General features: G+C 41.9%; 1 protein-coding gene across 3 annotated transcripts in view; it reads right to left on the bottom strand.

Moving 5' to 3' along the window:
- The window catches only part of smyd3 (SET and MYND domain containing 3), a 48,270-nt gene that overhangs the window by 9,049 nt on the left and 15,962 nt on the right, over positions 1 to 23,259 (bottom strand). For 2 of the 3 annotated variants that reach the window (XM_040164890.2, XM_040164897.2), the window contains exon 6: positions 3,447 to 3,514. The exons of the other annotated variant lie outside the window; for it this stretch is intronic. In XM_040164890.2, the coding sequence (XP_040020824.2) occupies positions 3,447 to 3,514 (68 nt within the window). The remainder of the gene's footprint in view (positions 1 to 3,446; positions 3,515 to 23,259) is intronic. 3 annotated transcript variants of the gene reach the window in all.

Here is a 23,259-nt window from a genome sequence, read left to right as displayed (position 1 = left end):
GTGTCTTTGTGTTATTTTCATTGTTTCCACTTAATATTTATTCTTTGACTTCACTTTTTTTCTTTTTTTTTCTTTGAGCATTAAGAAGTTATGTTCAGCCAAATGAAGTGTATTGAGTTGATGCGAATTAATAGGTGAAATGTCTTTAATTAACTAATCAACTAACTCAACTGAATCTAGTGGAAACTGATTAAATCATTCATATCGAACTCTACAGAACTATATTAACCCAATTACAGTGTTAGAGCAGCGTAATTGTTTAGCATAGTAAGAAACCAATTCAATCATGTGGAAATCCTTTCTGTGATTTTTTAAAGTAAAGCCAACAGGTTCTATTTTTGAGTGTATCCTCTGGCAGCTTCTCATAATAGGAATCATAGAACGTAGAAATAATGACTGAGTTGCACAAATGAAGCCCAGACGGAAAGCTAGACACTCGTGGAGCCACACAATCAAAGATAATTCCCCGCACAGTGTGACAAAATGAGTACTCTGCTTCTGTCACAACAAACGTCACTCCTCTTTTCTTTCAGTCGCTCTAAGACACATATACAAAAAATAAATCAGGAAATGATGGGTACTCTACTTCTGTCACAACAAAGACTCGTTGCCCACACACACCCACACACACACACACACACACACACACACACACACACACACACAACCTGACAGTGTCGGCCTCATAACAATATGATGAAAACTATATACTGTTTTCATTTATACTTTATTTTGCTACAGTCCAAGCGGATGCTCAACAGCAGTTGGTGGTATTGATGCTTTTTCATGAATCTTATTTACACTGAAAGGTCTTAATCGTGAACAGTGATGGATTATTATGGATGAAACCAGCCGCAACAAGTCAAAAAGTATGATCCCGAAACAAACAGTACCAGTCAAAAGTATTCATTTATGCTAATAGCTAGTAGAGTACAGCATATTTATCTTACACTGCTTTTACTTAAGCAGAGATTGAAGAACGTCTTCCCTCACTTCATTAGATTATTAAATCATAGAAATGTTAAAAGGCTTTTAGAAAAACTGGTGATGGATTTCCCAAATAATAACTACAGTCTGTCCTTGATGCGTTTCTTTGCCATGCTGACATAGTAATTTCTGGGAATATTTAGCTCTTTTTTTTAAATTTGTATTTGTAAAACTCCCAGAACATTAACATTACATTACTCTGCACATGGCATGGAAGAAATACTAGACACTCCATTAGTGCTGTTCTTGTAAATACATTCATAAGAGAAAACAATAGATGCACGCGATAAAGAGAGTGTGTGTGTGTGTGTATTTAGCCTTTGTGAAACGATGCACCCCGGGCTTTGTTTTAGAGTAGAGTAAAGTATCGTGTTGAATATCAACTGAAATCAAGCCCTCCAAACGAGGCTTTTATCTGATGGAGAGCAGCTAATCAGCATACTAATTAGATTATTTAACTAAAGCACATGGAACATTAACAATATCTGCTCCCACTAACAAACTGCTGCTGAATGCAGCAGGATAGAGAGACAAATATCACAGACGCAGTATCAATTACTATATGTAATAAAAGAAAGGGTTACTTTGTTACTCCGGTTTCCTGCCTCTATATTATTCCTGTGCAGAAGTTTAAATATGTTACTACATTAAATGTTATTAGGACTAAGAAATACAAATTGAGGACCAACTGTGTGCAATTAACAACCGATATTCTGTGTCAACCAGAGTAACAACAGATAAAGTGAGCTTCACATTTATGATTACGTCTAGATATGAAGAATGTTTAATTATGTTACAATTCTATGTCATTGTAGCCCCAAATCACTCACAAAAGGTCTCCAAAACACTTGCACTGAGTACTGTGTACCTTTTACATCAGAGGAAGACAACAGGCTACAGATATATATTGACTCACAAAATACAACAATTTAAAATACGATTGAATTATTGTTTCTGGCTTCATTTTAGAATTGATGGCTCCAGCTGGACTCCAATGTAAGTGAATTCAAGTAACGTTACAAAGATCTGATGACGCCCCTCTTTCGCTCTTCAACGGGAGTAGAATTTGAATGAGGAAATTTAGATACGTCGTATTAATAGTTTTATATGTGGCCAAAAGATTAAAGTAAACTCAGTTCTTCTTCCACTGCCGAAAGCAAGCGTCAGAGAGACGGCGAAGAGTAAAGCTAGACGACGGTTGCCTGAGGCATCGAACATCCAACATGTTACATGACACAATTGCACCAAAGTCTACACGGCGCTCCTTTGGTACCTCGACAGAAAACACTACAGAATGTGAAGTCACAATGCAAAGAGCAGTTCACAGGAAAACGCGAGGAACGCACAGAGAGGTTACCGGCTTTACAGTAAGATATCGTCTGCTCATCTCTTCTCCCTGTTGGATCTCTGTGAGGTTTCGCCTGTGGCTGCATATGGGTACGAGTTACTCTGAGTCGATGTGCAACTGTTATTAGTCTAGTACTGTAAATGCATTTCATCAAGAGGAAGACCTCAGAGGATGGGATTTCACATCATGTTTCCAATAGGCAGATGAGCTTAGAGGAGAAGAGAGAAAAGAAAAATAGTTGTTGACGTACAGTAGGCGAGGTGAACAGGGGTGTAGCTCCAGCACAGCAATCCCCCTCACCTCGCAAAACCCAGACGTTGCTAAGCAACCCAAAATATGAATAGGCGGGGGACCGTCCTGTGAACTCATCCATCATTTATGGTTGAGTTATGGAAATAATCGCAGACACACACCGACACAAGCACACGCGGATTGGCTGAGCTTCACTAAAAGTCAGCGTGACCATCTGACATTTCAACACCAGATAAACCAGCTGACATACCAGGAGTGTGTGTGTGTGTGTGTGTGTGTGTGTGTGTGCGGTTTGTGTGTGTAGCTCTAACAACATGTGCAACGACAAGCTAAATCCCACTCTATTCACCCGGGACTCCGTACGGGGATTACAGTGCATCCCGCCCAGCTCTCTGTTTGAATTTGAGTCCGTGTGCGTGTGCGAGTGTTTCACTTCCACATGCCAGACTGGAATCACAACAGATCAGTTGGAGTCAAAGCTTGTGTTTCTCCATGCGTTCTCGCTTCTCTCTGCTTCCCCCGCTCCCGCCCGTCTCCCTCCAATAGATTCAGGACATTCTGTCAGCATTCGTTTTCAAGTTTCCGTCCCGACAACAAAAGCAAATTACTTCCTTTCCTTCCTTCTTCCTCGTACTTCAAAGAACTGTCATGAAAATAGAAAAGGGGGGCCGGGGGGGCCCCTTGGAATGGAAGCGAGCAGGTAAAAGATGGGCGGCACTGGTCCTCAAGGGCTACATTTAAATTGTGTGGCTTTTTTAGTGTGCAAGTAAGATAAAGAGAGGCAACAATGATTAAGAGCTAGATTGTTATTAATGAGATATATGCTTCACACGTTGCCTCGTGTGTGTGTGTGTGTTACCTAGGATACAGCCCAACTCCAATCTCTTGCAGCTCTCCGTCACTGATAGTGAAACAATTACATGTGACCTAAAGGAGAGGAAGAAAAAAAAAAAAGAGGAGACAAGAGAGAGAGAGAGAGAGATGATTTGTCAAATTGCCACCGGGAACCAGAAACAGCTTTCATCGTATGCTCTGAACATTTCTTCATATCTTTGGCACCTGCAAAACCCCACTGGCACTGCAGCCGATACATGACATTCAAGTTTGAGATGAGAAGGATTGGAACGTATGAATTACCACCTGGTTATGTTGGAGCCAGGGGAATTCTTTCTTAGAGAGGAAAATAAAAATATGTATATTTGTCTAAGATTTTTCAAGAAACTGTGTAAACATAATATTGCATTGTGTCAGATGGTTTTAAATAATTCCAAACAACATTTGGAAAATCTGCGTTGCCGTTTAGGGCCTGTGGAAATAAGAAAGTAAACACATTTGGGGGTAAATGTTTAAAGAGTATTAAAAACCACACTGTCGAGACACGAAAGAAGGAAACAAACAAAAATAGAAATGACTGTTCCTATGGAGCAGAGCTGATACAAAAGTAATTTAGCACTTTCAACATGATCAATGTTAGAGTGTCGAAAGGCTGCATATCAGATTAAAACTAACTGATGGAACAGTTTACACTGAAGATAGTGACTGTTTTGGATCCACCTAGAACTACAACCAAACTCAAACGAGACTTATCATGAATCAAAATACTGAATATGCTTCAACGCTAATGTGTAAGAACCTCCCACATTGTACCTGGGTGGTCTGCAGGATTTAAAGGACACATTTCAGGAACAAATTAATGAAAGCGTTCCAGCTTTCAGGAGACAAAGGACAGAAGTGATGAAGAGAGACGGTTTGTTTCTTTCACCTAACAGAGTTGGCACAAAGAATGTTTGAATAACAAAATGGTTTAAACAAAGAGACGGAGTGATGATGAAAGGGACAAGCAATAAGCAAAGTTAAGGAACAAAAAGTGAAAGATAATGGAAGAATAAAGAATATAAAAAAGATCTTTGATGTGTCTATTACTGAGCTAACGCTGGAAACGAGTGCGTTTGAGTGTGCTGGCGGTCGCGGTTTGCCCGTCTGCATAAAGTAAAAGCAAGTAGATGAATACATTTGACTCCAGTGACATCAGCAGTCAAGCTGCCACATAAAGAGGCATACTCAGGTATGCAGAGAGGCAGCGTGAGGTTTAAAGAGAGCCAGATGTTCCCCGTCCTGCTCAAAGTCACACCACGATAAGAACTCAGCAAGAAGGATTTCAGTGTGCAGTTGTATTAAACACCATAGGTCGGGCCTCATGGGAAATTACGCTTCTTACTCAACTTATGATTCATTATTTAGCCGGCAGTAGTAAACATGATTTAATATAAAAATTTTCTTTTTCTTTGTTCATCCAACACAAATCAAAGAGTTATTCAGTTGTTCTCACGCTCATCATCGTCTGTGAAACAGAGCAGGCGTTGACGTTTTTACGGCAAAATGTTATCCATGAATTATAACACATTAAGATATGAAAGCACTGTAAAAGTTTAACCTGTGCATTTTTTAACCATGGCCCTATTTTCTAATGTTAATGTTTCTAGATGAATGGGAATTTCGTCAATTTGGGAAGTTGGTCTTTACATTTTGATAAAACGCTGCAGACGGCAGCCGCTAAGCAGGGCGCGATGTCATCGCTGGCGGCCGTCCTCCCGCTCTATGCAAGTCCATTAATAGGGCTGGTTTCTGAGAGTGACCAGCAACACGACCCACAGAGTAATAAGACGTTTTGTCTTGCTTTCAGTTTGTTATTGTGTGATGTGGCTTGTCGCTAGAAAACAAATGTTTTCAATGTTATGGATGCATATTAAGCTCATGCTGGCTAAACAAAAAGACCAGAGAAAGATCCCAGAAGTTGGTGAGAGAAGTTCAAAGAACACTGTGACTAAAGCATCTTTTTTTGTTATTTCCACATTTATTTTGACCACTCCATACACCCATCTCCTGTCAAGGAGTATTGGAGTCCCCCACGGTCCTCATTGGGGAAAGGCATTGGTTAGTGACAGCGGGGATGAAGGGACGGTCGTGCAGAGAGAACAGAGAGGATGGTTTTGAGAAGAGGGGGAGGTGAAGTGCAGAGGAAATCTAAACAAACAGAGGTGGTGCGCTCAGCTGGGCGTAGATCGCTCACTGTCAAACGCACACACGCACACACACATACACACACACACACACACACACACACACACACACACACACCAGCTCTCTCTCTGGGGATGAGAATCATCTGAGCAAAACATTCACATCTGAATGTCATTCCTGAATGTTTCTATTTGTCCCGTACAGCTTGTCCCTCTCTTCCTGTTTTCTGTCTGTATGAAACTCAAATTCAATCAAAATATTTCATAGATGCAGGACGGATCGCATCAACAGACTTAAATCCGCAGCAGCTGGTGTCACCACACTGAAAAATGCCCCTAGGAATTGTCAACAGAGCCATTAAACTGGTCTTTAATCTCATCAACCACTGCCTTACTCTTTGTTGACAACCGATGTCACATTAAGCCAAACTGTGACAAACACGAGGTCAATCTGACCCCGTTGCCTACAGAGCTTTTCAGAGACGACTGGGAATAGTGGACCACTAAGTTCTTCAACGAGAAATTCAATTCATTTTACTTTGTATACCCCGAAATCGCAAATTACAAATTAACCTCGGAGAGCTTTACAGTCTGTACACATGCGACATCCTCTGTCCCGAAAGCCTCACATCGGCACAGGAAAAACTCCCCTCCAAAAAAAGTTATGTGATCCATTGCCAAACTTAAGAGGCTGCTTTACTTCTACAGAGAAGCATTGCTGCTGGAAAATTCACTTTTACTACTTTTAACTCCCACATTTCTTAATTTAACAATAACAATAACAATAAATAAACAGATGATTTGTTGATTAATTGATCCACAGAAAGTAAATACATGCCTCTTTCAATCCATTGCAATATACTTGACTGTATATATGACTAATTTGGATATATTTGAATATATTTTGGAATGTAGTTTTAAAATAACCCTGGGGATTTACAATGGCTATGGTACGATTTGATTTGACCAAATTATTGATTTTGAGATTATTTGAGGGTGAAAATATTACATAATGTGTGGTGAGGTAAAACCTTTTTTAAACAATTTTCAAAACATCCCCTGTTCATATAGTGAATCTACATTTTTTATAAATGGACTCAAAATGATCTCCTCCAACATACGTGCTCTGGTTGCGAGGTGTCATCATAATTTGAGCTGCATTTTACCTCCATATCTGGGCGACCGAGAAAACGTCATCCATGGGTTACCATGGCGACGACTGTCTTCTAACTTGATGAGAGATGTCAGGAGTCTCCCACAGTTGACCTGTTTATTTATAACCTCCCCATTAATAAAGAGAGCCCTCCACCGCTCTGTGTGGGTTCAGATGAGCTGGTGAAGTGCCAGCGGGAGAGAAAGCCAGAGCTACAGTGTCTGCAGGGCTACTTTCTATCCATCCTGAGTGAATGAGCGCCAGCAAATAATAAAGCAGATATTCTTAACAGCAGGTTCTTAATGGGGATTACCGGCCTGATATGATTCAGCTGCTGCCATTCCCACTGTGGAGAATCAAGCAATTACTGCATGCCAACAAAAGATATTAAGCGTGCATTTTGTCTCGAAGGCTTAAGATGCTGAAGAAAATTTCAGGCCCCACATCCATCCATTCGTCCGTTTGTTTGTCCATTTATTTTTCCGCCTGTCACACACAATATTCCTGCTTATTACATTTGGATTAAATGTGTAGAAATAATGAATGTGGGATAGAAGAACCGGGCAAAGACAGACTGATGAATGAAGGCTGAGGTGAGCAGCCTGTGAAAACATCAATAAAACATGTCATATGTCTTAAGTCGGGGAATAAAGAACTAAATATGAGTTTTTCCCTTTCTTGATACATTTCGGATGTTGTCACATTCTCGGTTAAAACATAAACAAATCAAATGTATGTTATTACAAAGATACAGAGATTAATAAGCACCACATCGAATGCAATACTTATACCAAATGCAAACACAAGCACATTCATCAAAACTTAAGCCAGAAATGTAAACGTGACTGAGAACCAATATTTGGGATTTTATACCCCAATCAGGTTACTGCCTTTGTGGCTGCTGTCAGAGTCACATGATCTCTTTCTGTCTTATTTGTGCAGGTTTAGCGTCCGTTAAAGATGCACCACCCGTGTGTGTATTTTCAGCCCTGAGGCGCGTAGACTAGCCTACTGAGTATTCACTGGTGGGTGGGGGGCAAATCAAAAGGCTATCAGTGACATTTTGGAAACATATACGGGTGGTGCATCGCTAAGCGGATAGTTGGGGTTAGGGACGGTGGAGGTTCTGTCATCTCTTATCGAAGGAATTGGATTGGTTTGCTTTGTCCCGTCATGTCAGTTCACAGAACTTGTGACTGGATGGTTTGTGTCTTTAATGTTGCTGGAATTGGTTCAATTACTGTCAATCTGTAAAACACTACAAAGGCCGTCAGACCCGATCAAAGGATCTGTGTGTGGCGCGTGTGCACTACTGATGCTATGATAAAGTATTTATGATCGAGGTTCTTTCATCTCTCAGAAGATGGATAAACAGACAGATTTACTGAGGATAAAAAAGGGGAAAAAACACGACTAAACGTACACACACGCACACACTTTATAAATCGTTGTGACTAATAACTCTCTAATTTTGTCTATGATTCTTATAGGGCCATATTTTAATGATTTGTACTAAGATATCTATGTTTGTCCCTCATTATTATCCCCACTGCTTCCTCCAAATATATGTGTATATGTGTAATATATGTGTATGAGGGTAAGCGTAACTAAGAAATGTATCAAACTCAAGTCAGCACTGTCTCTTTGTAATTAAGACACTTCATAAAAGATAAAAATGCACCTGTAATGGGACTTTAAACTTCCATAAATGTGGTAAACAGGGTGTCGGGACCGGCTGGTGCTGCGCCCTTTGCCGTCACCTGAGGGGAGGCAACATAAAAGGCTTCAGTGCTAAAGACGTGTTTGTCTGTGACAGAGGTTATGTCCTAGTGATACGAGCAGTCAGATAAACGTCCCGCGTGCACCTGCTGCCACAGAGGACACCATGCATGTACTGAACGGCTGCCGGATGGGAGACACTGCAGGAAACGGCAAAAATCCACAACATTATTTCATAGCTGGAAGTGTGAGCTTGAGCCACATTACAGTCTGAAGGACGTACTCCAACTGAATCAATGACTAACTGCTCTCCGGACCGCCGACGGTGCAGCTCACCACGTCATCGTCCCAGAGCGCCGCCCTAAACCGGTGGCTGATTAACGTCAAGATTAAGTCAATGGATCAAGTTTCAATTTCTGTCTTTCGTTCTTCCACTCTGACTTCTAAAAAGAAACAATATCCAGGGTCTTCTCTCTATATACGCCTGTGTGATTAAGACAAATGTTTATACGCATAATCTCCTTCCATCAACAGCTTTTATTCTCTCAGACACACAAATAATCCCTGAGGTTGTAAAACCGTAATCATCTCACACTTAGGTCAGGTTATAGTACACATGCTTCTTTCAATTATCTGTGTGTGTGTGTGTGTGTGTGTGTGCGCATGCTCAGGCATGTCAATCTTCACACATTACAGTCATACCCACAAACGCTTGTGCACACGTGTGTTCCTGCATGTTGAGCGGACATTGTTGTAATGATGATGGTGTTTTTATGGCACAGATACGGTTTAATCAATACTCATCCTCCTTGTAATGACACCATAGCCATTACAGATGTGTTTAAGAGAGAGAAGGTTTCTGAGCAAAGGAGCAGAAAACGTCTTCTTTTCTGCAAACAATATTTGGGTTTCAACTTCAAATGAATGAACAAAAGACAATGGTGCGTCCTGCCTGACCGGGGAGCTCCTTCGATACAGTAATACCAAATTCTTGTTCACACTATATTAATGCTCAATACATACGCCATCCACATTTAAATATATTCTATATTCTACTGAAAAGTCAGTTTGGTTCACCTCTATTTACTGCCGACGTAAAAGCCCAGATGTACCAAGAAAGATTGTAATATTCATAACTATGATTTAATCCGGGTATAATTACCTCAAATTAAGATGAGCTCATGGGTTTTTAGTTGGTTGCAACCTGTCACAAACCACTAGATGCCACTAAATATTACACACGGTTTCTTTAAATTTATTAGTTAATTTACAACTTACAACTTAAATTGTAAGCATCACAACTTGGACAGACACTACTTACATTTCTCAAACATTATTTAATATGAATGAGCATTTGTTCAGATTACTGAAATTGATTGGATTACCTGCGCTATGATTGTGTTTAATATGACTTTTAAATAAATCATATGACAAACAAACGACTTTGATTTGAAATTCCAAAATTTCTAAACTCAAACATTCATCCGTGTTTCCTTCAAGGAACAGAGACAAACTAATGTGTCTCATTAGCATAGACAGTGAGCAGTGTGGATATAGGAACGCTTGTCCAAAACAAAGGACAAATATGACAAAAAATCAATTTAACCATAAATACAGAACAGTTTTACTTCAACTTCAGTGTATTTTTTAATACAAATTGCTTGAAATCATAGTTGGAACAAAAGAAGTGAACAGAAATCCACTGAAACTCGTTTCATCCCGGTCGTCTCTCTTGGAGCGTTTCTGTGTCTACACACTGACCTTATACCCTTGTGTTCGGTTTCCCCCTGTGGCGACCAGCCATACGTGTCCCTGCACCTCTCCCATGTGAGAGAGTGAGCATCTACATGTGATGTGTGCGTGTGGGAAACAGAGTACGTTCTTCAGCACGTGTGTGTGTGTGTGTGTGACATGTATAGAGGTATAATTCAATCTGCTTTTGATTTAAAACCCAACGTTTGTTTCTCATAGGGATAAAATAGTGCCTTGGGCTTTATGTGTTTACAGTTTGTGTGTGTGTGTGTGACCACTATTGTGATAAAGTAGTGTCTGGGCCAATGGAAATTACCCTCATCCATCTCTAACAGTGAACATGCATGTGCGCCACACACACACACACACACACACACACACACACACACACACACACACACACACACACACACACACACACACACACACACACACACACACACAGAATGAGGAGAAACTGATGCATCGTGTTCACTGACTGGAGAACAGCACTTTAAAAGATTCCTGTTGGATTAAAAAGCCTCCAAAACAGCATGTACAGCATGAATTTAAAGCTATGAAGCTCATCAACACAACATGTATCACATGTCACAGGAGCTCTGGTGTTAAATTGGTGCAGACAAAACTATTGCAAATGCCAAAGCCCATGTTGGTTTTAATAAAGATGGAACAATCAATCAAACTCTCACGTAAGAATATCAAGAACCCCTCCTCTGATCTGCCTCATACTTGGCAGGTGTATTGCAGTGATTTCTATCATCAATATTTCTAAACTGTCAATATCAGTGCACTATTGTTTCTTTCCTCAATTAATCACGTCCAAAAGATATCGACTCCAAACCCAAGAGATTGCTGACAAGACACATTGGCGTGAGCAGATTATGAGTTATTATTAAGTCTTAACTTTTAAGTTCAAGCTTTTATATACATAAATGTCTTTAAATGTCCTTAATTTGTCCTTAAATTGTCCACAACATCAGATAAATACTAAATAAATGAGTAAATACTTCTTTACTCCTTAAATGAACGCCAGGCCTGTTAGTTCTATGCTCTTTGATTTTTCGTTTCAAGTTTTCTCGTTAGATTTTTCCACAAACATTGAGTGCTAAGCAACAGTTCATTATTCATTCACTGTGCGTGTTGTCTATAGAAACTCTTATATTTATACATGTATTTATTTCCACTTTATTAAACTCAACAAAACAAATGCAACAAATAATATGAACCTCTTACTGATTGCCACAGTGGGAGGGAGTGAGGGAGGAAGGGAGGGAGGGAGGAAGGGAGGGGGGTGGAAGGGAGCGGGGTGGAGGGGGCACAACTCTGTCTCACACACAAAGTTGTTCATTAGTGAAACTTGGTGGATGATATTTTGGTCTATGGAACGAACCACGAGCCCCAAAGGCAGAGAGGAAAGTTGGGGTAGACAGAGAATATTTTAAAAAAAGATGAGGGAGAGAAGGAATTTAGGGATTGATGAGAGAGCAGAGAACACCGTGTGGGACATGGCGGAGAGCAATTTATTCATGAAGTGAAGTACTCAACCGTCCTGATAATTCTCTGAACATTGAAGAGCTCAAACTGTGCCCATCAATCTACTCACAAGTCTAGTCAAGGTAACCGCAAACACCGAACGTGTCATCCTTCAAAAGTTGATGACAGAATCAACTACACCATAAAAAAATATAGTGTAAATCTTTAAAGAGTCTCCAACGCCGGCAAACTTTATCAAATCAAAATACATCTCTGCTCGGGACACATAACAAATACGGTGTGTTAAACTTTGGTTACACGAGGCAATCTCTCAACACAGCAACAGAAACGGGGGCATCGCTAGAAGGAAAGATAAAGGAGACGCACACACAGAGAAGATAGAGGGACTAGAGAGGGAAACAGGAAGGGAAATGAAAAACAAAGAGGAAAATCAAAAGATATATGGCGCACACACACACACACACACACACACAGGTCGCAGGGTGGAAGTCAACAACAGCAGGTGACTGTTTAGAGGCGAGCTTCTACCAGCAGCTTCAAACAGCATGATGGAAATATGACACACACACACACACACACACAGTCATTCCTGCAGGGAGGTGTTTGGTCTGCAGCTTTCAATCGCAGTGGTCAGACAAACAACCCGGTCTCAGTCTCAGCAACACAGATTCCACCCTCCTCCCCCAGCTTCCATCCTCGTTCAGACAATAATACATCTCACCCTCTGCTGCCTCCCTCATTATAATGACACTACCTGCCAGTAGGTAGAAGCTCTCCGCCAGAACAAAGCCCTTTGCGAGGAGAGGGAGGCCTGGACGAGGTATGTGAAAGTCTATTAAGTCCGAAATTATAGTTCTATAATTGATTTATTTATAATTATTGCCTCCCCCCCCCCCCCCCTCCACTGACCACTCAAGCCTAAACAGCAAAGCCATTACATGCAGAGCAAACACTGGAGCACATGACCACTGGCAGCCCCTCAACTCATTCTTCACACTGCTTCCATCTGGTCCCGGAGGTCCCCGGAGACGGGCAACGCACGCCTTCTATCCGCTCTGCCGTAGCGTCACTCAAACAGTGCTGACGCACCTACATGCAGTCCGCCGGGCCGCAAACCACTTACAGTAGATGTCAAATCTGTCTGTCGATAACATGCATATCTATACTGTACTGGATCATGTGTGATTGGTTTCACAGAGAGTTCCTAGAAGGAAGAAACAACACAGAGGAGTGTGTCGGCATTAGAGCAACCAGTGTGTGTGTGTGTGTGTGTGTTCGTTCGTTGTGCAATGTGCTGGAAGACCCTTTTTTCTGCTTGGTGGAGCTCACAAACACCAGCTGTACATTACTGAGGTAGCAGATCTGGCTAACTGTCATCACCAGTAATTCTTAGAGAGAGAGAGTGTGTGTGTGGCAAATAAAGTTTTGGGAGCTACAATTCAAAATTATACAAAAGTACTTCTTACTTACAGTCAGTTACAACCTCTCCCCTTCCTCTTACTAAATCTACTCATATTACAGTTCTCTCATCTTCCTCTTCTCCTTCCTTGTTCTCTACTCTCCTCTCCCCTCCCCCCGTTGCCTTTGCTCTTCATCAGCTCGTTGGCCATTCCTTCAGAAAGGTGTAGGCCTACAGTAAGTACTATCTGATGTTGCAACCATGGCATGATGAAAGGATGAGGGACTACAGAGGAGATGAAGGGTGGAGGCGGGAAAAAAAAGGTGTTGTGAGCAGAGATTGGGATGTGGAATCACAGATCAAAAACTTGCAATATCTGAAATGTCAGCTAAATGTGGGGGTCGGGTGGGGTGGGGGGGGACCCACCGACTGACAGAGATGGGGAGCGTCTCTTTCATGCCAGCGACGAGGGAATTCTATACCGCAGGTTGAAAACCGCTTTTAACGAAGTAACGAGTTAAGAGATATTTCAATACATCAGCAATGAAGCAATCAGACGATTGTCAGGGGACTGAAGCATCTACGCGCTTTCATGTTTAACTTCCTCCATTGGCCCAAGCAGCGGCCACTCTGCCGGTTTGCCGTTCAGCTGAAAGAGGGACGCTGATTTCAGCAGCACGGTGGTTTATTCGTAAGCGATTGCAGTCAATCGCTCTTTAACTGCCACCTTCATCCCCTTCGGTCCTCTTCCTCTCTGCCCTGCTCTTCTTTCTCACAGCAGAAATAGTCCGTGTTCCCTCACCTGTGAAACTAGGGGATGTCCTTGACTTACAATGTCAGTACAGTTAAGTGTGTGGTGTGTTCGCGTTCTGTAAAAACAAATCACATTATATGAAAAATAACACACCGCTGTCGCCGCGTGTCACGTCACTCACACTCGCTCACAGCAATCAGTCGATATCCGTGTGAGTGTCCATATGACACATCGCTGCTGTGTGCTTCAAAATTGGATTACAGGAATGGCTCGAAGCTAATGACATTTAAAAGACTGATGAACGCACTTTCACAATACTCACAAGCAATTCGATACAAGGGATGCAAAAATGCTCTCACACACACACACACACACACACACACACACACACACACACACACACACACCCCCCTCACTTGTAGGGCTGACCATTTATCAACATACCACCTTCCTTAATGACATGGACCTGCGCATGAGTGCACATACTTCACATCATCATTATGTACTATAATAAAGTTATACAATTATAAAGAGCTGTCATTATTTGTCATCATATCCTTTTCCTGGAGGTTAATGTTTTGTCCCTGGATGGTAACCTGGCTGGTTTGTTTTTTTGTTGTTCTCAGGGGTCCAGATACATTGGACAGCTGTATGAAGATTACTTCACAGAAGCGATTGTATTCGCAATAAACCTGAAGTTGTGTATTAAAGCATTCCACACACACACACACACACACACACACAGGTTTGTGGTAGGAGTCAATTAAAGGAGATCCCCATTGTAATTACACTAAGTTCGATGCACTGGCCGACTGGGACATGAGTGTTTGTCCTTCCTCCTGCTGCCATCTTCCCCTCCTCTTCTACTCCACCTGGGGGTGTTTCCTGGGAGGGGCTCATTACATCAAATCCCCCTTTGGTCTCCCTAACTGAGAGGGGAAATACAGAAATTTGCTACAATACTTTTAAGTGCACAAAATGAAAAGAAATGAATTAATGAATGCAAAACAGAAGACAAAAAACGGTGTTAGATGTATATCATCAGATTACTGCTGACACTACAAAATCTGACAGATTCAATCCATAAAAGGGCCTTTTGGGTTTCATTTTGACTGAGACATAAGGGTATACTCCAGATCTTGCCTGATACATTCACTCTGCAGCATATTGCAACAAACTGTTCTCCCTTAATTCATGAATTATTGACAAGAAACGATTTGCAGTTGGTGTATCAGGGATATTGCAGGTACAAAATATAGGATTAGGGAGCAGGGGGAATGGCGTACTATTAAGAGAAATAAAACTAAGAATTTACAGGAATAACGTTGTAATTTTATTACAAAAACCCTTTGAGATTGGCAAGATTGAAGTGGCAAATTCAGAAAAAGAAAACAAGAAACGAAAACAAATGTCATTTTTTTTTTTTTTTTTTACCTACAATGGCTCCGATACACTGTTTTATAATGAAGTCTTGTAGAAAAGAATAAGCACAAACTGAATAAATGTGTGATGCTTAACAGTCACTGTTCCATCTCCATGGTAACATTGGCTACCAGCCAATGGGAGATGAGCCAAGTAGAGGTGTGTGTGTGTGTGTGTGTGTGTGTGTGTGTGTGTGTGTGTGTGAGAGAGAGAGAGAGAGAGAGAGAGAGGACTTGTTCCACCTTCAAATGATGAGTTTTGTCTTATTGTTGAGTCAAACACACACACTGCACTGTAAACAGAAGCATACATGCACGTAGAGAGGTTATCATCCTTGCAGCAACATTATACTGACAAAGATGCACATGTTGACACACTTTAACACAATTAATGTTCAATCAATCTTCAAGAAAAGAGAGAACAATGGTAGTAGCGGCAAATTAATTATATATGCTCGAGTTAACCGGGTATCTTTGGCACAAGTACTAAAAAAAGATTTTTTAAAAATAACTTATTAGAATGACTAAAGTCCAGCTATGTACACATTAGTCTTTAATATTAAGAAATGATCAGCATCAAAGACGTATTTTCAGCTGAGGGTAGAGGAGAGGCAGAGAGTGTTTGACTGTGCAGAAATCAGCAAACGTGCGGATTCCACAGGACGACCGCGTGTGCCTTTGCTCGCTCGCCCGCTCTTGTTCCCTTTTCACTTTGCTACGTTTCCATCCTTTGGAATTATCAATAAAGGAACGCCTGGCAATTTTCAACCAGCTTTGTAGGACTTCAATGTGGGGAGAGTATGAAAATGACCAGTGTTGAAAGTCCCTCCGTGCGGCCGGCACCAAAAAGGCCTCCTCTCATTTTCCAGCTCTAGACTGTGTTCAAACTACAGATTTTACTTCCACGTGTTTTGTAGGCTCAACCCCCACCGCTCCTCACAACTCTTTAATCAAAACAACCAGTGGAAGATCATGGCAGAGGGCAACGTTCCTGTAGATAAGGAATAAAGCGTTCAGAATATCGTGCTGCCGGAATCTGACATTTTGCTACTTTGGCGAGATGAGCTAGAATACAGCGCGGAGGAGTAGCAGCATGAAGAGGAGGAGGCGGCCCAGGCAATTTCTTTTGGGATGAAGTTTCTAATCTATTGTTACAGAGGGGGAAGCATGACGTGTAGAGTAACACACAAGCTTTGTTCGATACATGGACAGAGGACACCTTTCAGGCTTCCAAGAAGAAACAACCGAAGCCAGCGAAGAAAAACAACATTTTGCATCATAGACTCAATAGTCACTGTTTTCTTTGTGAAATGTCACAGGAAAACAATTATCGCTAATCACTGAAAATAGTCATCTGTTGTTGTGTGAATTAAACTAATGAGATACTTGATGCTTTGCCATAAGTCATCTGGTCTTGGACAGAAAATTGTTGTTTGTTCCTTTGTTTGGGTTCTTCACAGGAGGCAAGGAAATGACGCAATGGAGACTAAGTGTGTGTGTGTGTGCATCCACATTCAACTACTCTCATTTGTGTTCCTACCGAGCTGCTGATGTTTAACAAGAAGAAGCACAGCAAGCGGCATTTAGAAGGGGGGGCCGAAACGACAACCACGAAACACATGTGGGCTCAACTCTCTGCAGCCACTGCAGGCCAATAATTTAAAGCACATAGAACTGAAGCAGGAACACTTAACTTGTGCTGGTCCCCGACTCTAAATATAATCCTCTTCATAATGTGGTGCAGCAAACAGGCTCTTTCGTAGCGACTTTAAACGATTGCAAAAAAACAAAAACAAATGGCAAACGCACACAGACGAGCGGAGAGTCGGCGAGGAGCGTCTCACATGTCCCTGAATAGAACGCAGGGTTTGGTGTTTGGGTGTGTCTTCAGATGAGGAGACAGACAGAGCAAGATGAGAGACAGACGAGAGGGAGGAAGCGGGAATGGACCCTGGAGGAAAGTCATTCATATTCAGGGTGGAAGTGAAAGGTGTTGATGGTTAAGCATCCCTCAGCTAAATACTTTGCAGCCTTCAGTCTTTATTTCGCAGAGGCAGCATTCACGGGGGCTTTACATAACTCGGTAATGACCCTCGGAGACAGACAGCAGGTCAGGGAGAGGAGACGTGTGGGTGAGTGAGTGCACTCTTGAACCTGTGTTAACGTGCACACTTTTCCTGTACTACATTGAGAATGACACTCGAGGCTGATCCCGTGTTCTGACCTCGATGGGGACGGAAATGACTCACAAAAGCTTTGCATTTGTCAAAGATATTTAGTACGTCATTATTGGCTTAATGAGTCACAATGACGACTAATTGTGTATCGTGCATATTAAACACTGAAAATATATCTGTTCTGTAAACCGTGTTTATTTGGCTCTTCTTTAGAAAACAGACAACTGAATGAAAAGGAGAGTCTGGTATTTATTGGGACAATAAGTAATCATACAGGGAAAACAGGCTAAATCCTCACTTAAGGAAGACCTGCATCACATGTATGTAGTTGTCCACATCAGAAAAGACATCGACAAATCAACACATACAACCCAAAAATAAGAATACAATTTAGGGGGAACAATAACACCCTGAAGGTCAAAGACAGTTTTATCCCTTTGCCTGAATGCAGTAAATCCCCAAATATGCAGATGCAAAAACAACATTAGCTGTGATACAAAATTTTAGCAAAAACCCAAACATGAGCTGTGAAATATAACAAATGAGTGCTGTTATCAGAGGCTGGCCATCTGGAATATGTGCACTTCTCCCAATGAGCCAGTCCAACTGTTAAATGATCAAAAAATCTCCAATAATCTCCTGATATCACATCTCAAAAGTCAATCTTCTGAAATGCATATTGGATAATAGAATTACAATTTCAGCAAGCATATACAAAATATGTATATGTTCTATAGTGGTATCTCTAGGTTTATATGTCAATTATATTAAGCTGAACCTAAAAGGTAGCGAACCATTGGATCTGGATTACTTACAAGATGTGAAATGTCAATGGAACAATTAGCCGCTAAAAGCCCAATTTGTTTGACATCTGCATTTGCAATGCTCTGCAAATGTTCTTCATTCACGGTCAGCGTGAGGCTTAATTAATGATCTTTTATTTGTCCTGATAAAAGGATCCCAGGGACAGCCGCTGATAATCCACAGGGCAGAGAAGTGAAAAACACCACGGCCAATATGGAAGATGAGTGACCAAGTTCAAATAATAAAAACACTCAAAGGCAACATGGTGAAATATGCAGATGAAATGGTGTTATATCATAGTTATTGGGAAAACTCACACACACCATAATTATAATCAAAATATCTATCACAACTATAGGATCGACTGTGTTAAGTATGACTAGGAAGGCCACATTCAAAGTTGGTATCAATACAGTAAATCTACAGCCACGTTTAACCTTTTTATCGCACAGCTGAGCAGAGTCAGACTCTGGTTCTTATTGAGGGTGAGGAGAAAGTTCATGGTCCAAACCTGGAAAACACATGCAGACCATTCCCCCCCCCTAACAGCCGAGACCAAATCTTCCGCCGGTCAGAGCCGGCGTGAAGTAAATACGCGAGATAAAACTGGTTTAGGAACGTCCCCTCTGGAGGACGTTCAGGAAATTAAGACCAAATACACAAGCAGTCACACTCTGCCACGTTATCCGCCTCCATCCCGATTTCCATCCCTCTGAACCACCAAAGAACAGTTAAACGTCGGAGCCAAAAGAGGGGAGAGCGGAGAAAGCGCGAGGGAGGATAAAGGAGACGACGGAGATAGTGGCTGTCGCAGCCGGAGCCAAAAGCTGTTCATTAAGCCAACCCCACCCCCAACTCACAAACACACACCACAGAACGCACATCAGAACGGACCAGCAGCGCGCGTCGAGGCAACGCGGGCCTATCTCGCCCAACAGATTGCTGCCCAAGTCATTTTGCAGAAGCGAACGATGAATCCAGATTTGTATTCAAAATGATTTTCAGCTGCTCCTGCGAAGCATCTCTCCATCCGCTCTTCTTTTGTCACTCATGTCAACGTCTCCGTCTCTTGTCTCGCTGAACTCCAGTCGTTTTCCATCTGCTGGCGGTACGTCCCTCTCCCCTTTCTCTCTCTATCCGTGTCCCTCTGGCTTCTTCCCCTTCTCTCCATTCCTCCCCATGTGCCCGCACACAGGCGGCCAATATAAGTCAATTAAACTAATGCTTTTTTATTCTCTCTCTTCCTATTATACATGTCTGTGGCTGCATTCCTGATGGACTTAAAGTCATTACGCTAAGCTGTGTGTGTGTGATTTTGCAAAGCTTAAGCTAATTAGTTAGCGCCCATCACACTGCCAGCGACAATAGCGGACCAGTGAAATGTTGGAGCGATAAGGCTGAATGTACGAACACACACACACACAAGGATTATTGTAATGACTTAACACACCACCGACTGGCAAACGCCCACGCACCAAGATGCAGGGACCTGATAATGTGGGAGAGCAAAAACATGTCTTTATCTCTCGGAAATATTTAGATGTTAATCCTATAATTCAAAAACTTGGCATTTCATCCCTCCCTCTTTCCTTGACTTCTTCCTCCCTTATTTCAGAAGAGAAGTTAGTCGTACTTCCGCATTTGATGTACTTTCTCACACCGAACTAAGTTTGGAAGTTGATAACTTTTGCATTTGTGAAGTTGTGCCACTTTGACGGTGGCTGCATCTCATTGAGCTGCTCAACAGATGGACAATAAATGGAAAAGAAAAAAAAAGGAGAATAAATTACTCCTACACACAAACAGGATGTTACACTCACATCCACAAGGCTACACACACACAGAGACCACACTTACACATCGACATACCCGCGTTATATCACAACTTGCGTGAACATTACGTCCCCATACACACAGGCGCACACACACACGTTTCTTCTTGTGTACCTGAAGCTAAAACCGTTTTCAGCAGGGTTGTAAATTTATCAGGTAGATGTGTGTGAAGGTGTGTGTGTGTGTGTGTGTAGCCGTGATAAATTGTCTCTATACATTGGTAATAAACATACATACAACATACTTTTCCAAAGGGAGTCGCCATGCGTCCAGCATGGTCAGAAGAGAGTTGTGTGCGTGTGTGTGTGTGTGTGTGTTCCCAACAGCCTCCCTCACAGAGAACCATAAATACAGCTACTTCAAACCTTTTATTGAGTCTGGACTCCTTGTTCCCATCCTTTATCCGCTCGTTTCCTCCTTTCACTGCTTCTCACTCTCTCTTTTTACAACAATTCTATTTCCTTGTTACTGCTCATCTTCTATCCTTCTCCCCCCCCCCGTTTCTCTGATCTAATCGGCTGTATCCCTCTGCACTTCCTGCTACTTCACATCGTATCCGGCTCCTCACACCACATCTTCTGTCAAACCATTTCTTCCTACAGACTTCATGCAAAGCATCTTAGAATTCTGAAGAATTTTAAAATGTTCACAGCACAGAATAACGAATGGTTTCTGGCTTCCATTCATAAATAAATTGTACAGTGAAATTTCAGGCACCCTTGTCTCTACATACACTCATATCATAAGTTGAACTCAGAGTGAATGAGAAGAGGGAATGTAAAAGTACAAAAGTGATATTCAGGCAGGAGGAAGAATATGAATGAGGCTGAGAGCGAGAGAACGAGACACAAAGGAGCAGATACACAGGTGTGTGTGCGTGTGTGTGTGTCTATAATTGCATAACATGCAATGTAAGGGTTGCATGTGAAAAATGGGTCTCAATGCAGAAAGGGCTGATGCAGCATTACAATAAAGCACTCAGAGGCTGGTAAATGTACACAAACACACACAAAACACAGACAATAATATACATAAATGGTTTAGGATAGGAAGGATCCATAAACATACAGGTGTGCATTACAAACATCTATGTTAACGGACATAAACATGGCCTTAAGAGGTGCACCGTGGGAGATGAGGCCACATGCTCCAAACTAATAGTGGGGAAGGTTTTACGTCCATATACAGGATTCAGACACCATTTGTCATCGTTTATTAAAAAAGCCCAACTACTAATCTAGCAGCATATGCAAATACAAGCAACACCCTAACTGCTAATAATCTCTGAGTTGGTCATACAAACGCTGCTATCTGACCGTTTTCATGTGTGGGGGCGGCCTGTGGTGCACCGACCGGGAGCTTTCCTGCCCCCATTTAGACAAACCACCCAACATCACACACATCATGGATACGTTAAAATGTATTGACAAGAGCTCGAGGACGCTCTTCTTCCTCGTCCTCTCATGCTGGACTGAGGGTGGACGGGCGCTCCAGTAGATCTCTAAAACACAATGTCAACACAATGTGGCTCCACTTTCCAACATGAATGCAGTCCCAATCTTACGCAGTGACTCCAGAGAGGGGAAGTCGCTTGAGGGAGGCAATAAAATGTGCCGCAGCAAGATTTCATCTGACCGGAACCTGGTGCAGACACACACCCTGCCCAGCCGGTCTGCATCACATAGCTTCACAGTGCTACACACACACACACACACACACACACACACACACACACACACACACACACTTCCTTCTTCATGCTTCCCTTGGGTATAATAAGTGCAGTAATGATGCTTAGCCATTACTTCATTGTGTGTGTGTGTCTGTGTGCATGCATGTATGTGTTTGTGTAACACTATTAGGGGTCTGTGTGGGGAGCAGATATTAGCATAAAGGATGGCTTCATATAGACTGTCCCTCAGTGAGAGACCTCCAGCACGTACACACATCTTTGTAGTAATGACCTATTCTGTCAAGCACACTGAACACTCCAAGTACACAATAATAAACTCCCAATTTGCTATGTAGTGGAGACGTTTAAGGTAGAACATAAGGGGAGGAGGAGACAGAGGAGAAAGAAAAGCAGAAAAAGAGCTGCATTTGTAGAGAAAAAAAATAATGAGGAAAAAAAACATGGAACGAGATTTAAGGACAAAGACGAAAGGACAAAGGGCACAGAGGCTCAAGAACAGTTACAGCAGATGAGAGAGAAACACCAAACAATTCCCAGAAACAGGAGACATCCGAGAGGATAAAGAGAGAGAGAAGAGACGCGGAGGACTTCTCCACTTCATTACAGCCGTCGCAGGATGCGGTGCATGACATCACAGTGCCCCCTATTGGCCGTCCGGATAATGCCAACACAACACAACATACAAGTTTTCCATTTTTGTCGCGCATTATTTGGGGATTTGGTGGTGTCTACCGCCACAGTACAGTGGCCGTGCAAAGTGATTGAGCTTTTGATGGATTTTAATTCAGGTTTTTATAGATTTTCTTCATTTGCTCAGATAGGTCTCATGAAAACAATTTGTGTGCGTGTGTGTGTGTGTGTGTGCGTGTGTGAGAAAGAACCACACACTATCATATACATGTATGTGTTGCTTTCTGTGTCCTCTCTTTGTCCTGTTTGATACACAGCTCATCGTGTATAGCTCTTATGAAGGTGGCTGCTATTTACGGGTAAAGAAATCAATACCCTTTAATTACATCCATACGCTCACATCACAAGATGGGTGGTAAGGTGCATGTACACAGTGCAATGTCTTAAGGCCTTTGATGCGATGAGGTAAACAGGGGCACTCAAATGATAGCAACCCCCTTCAGAAAGCAGCGGATTCGTAAAAACATCCACACACATCCATGCATACGACAAGCAACATTTGCTTCTCTGTCTGCAGTCACATTATACTGGCGATAATTCAAGCTCAACTATACTGCGGCTGAAGATTTATAAATGTAAAATGTGGTGAAGTGTACCCAGTGTTAATTTTGGCAGCTATTTTTGATTTAGTCTTAGTCTTGTCTTTAGACGAAAAATGCATATTAGTTTTAGTCACATTTAGTAATTTTAATCCGTCTTAGTTTTAGTCAAGTTTTCGTTGACGAAAACGAAACTTTTTGACTCGCGGGCCACAATGGGTTGT

Source organism: Gasterosteus aculeatus, chromosome 12 (genome assembly GCF_964276395.1).
Source record: "Gasterosteus aculeatus chromosome 12, fGasAcu3.hap1.1, whole genome shotgun sequence".
In the NCBI taxonomy this organism is placed as follows: domain Eukaryota; kingdom Metazoa; phylum Chordata; class Actinopteri; order Perciformes; family Gasterosteidae; genus Gasterosteus; species Gasterosteus aculeatus.
The sequence above is the reverse complement of the archived record's forward strand: the minus strand, read 5'-3'. Positions and strand labels throughout refer to the sequence as shown.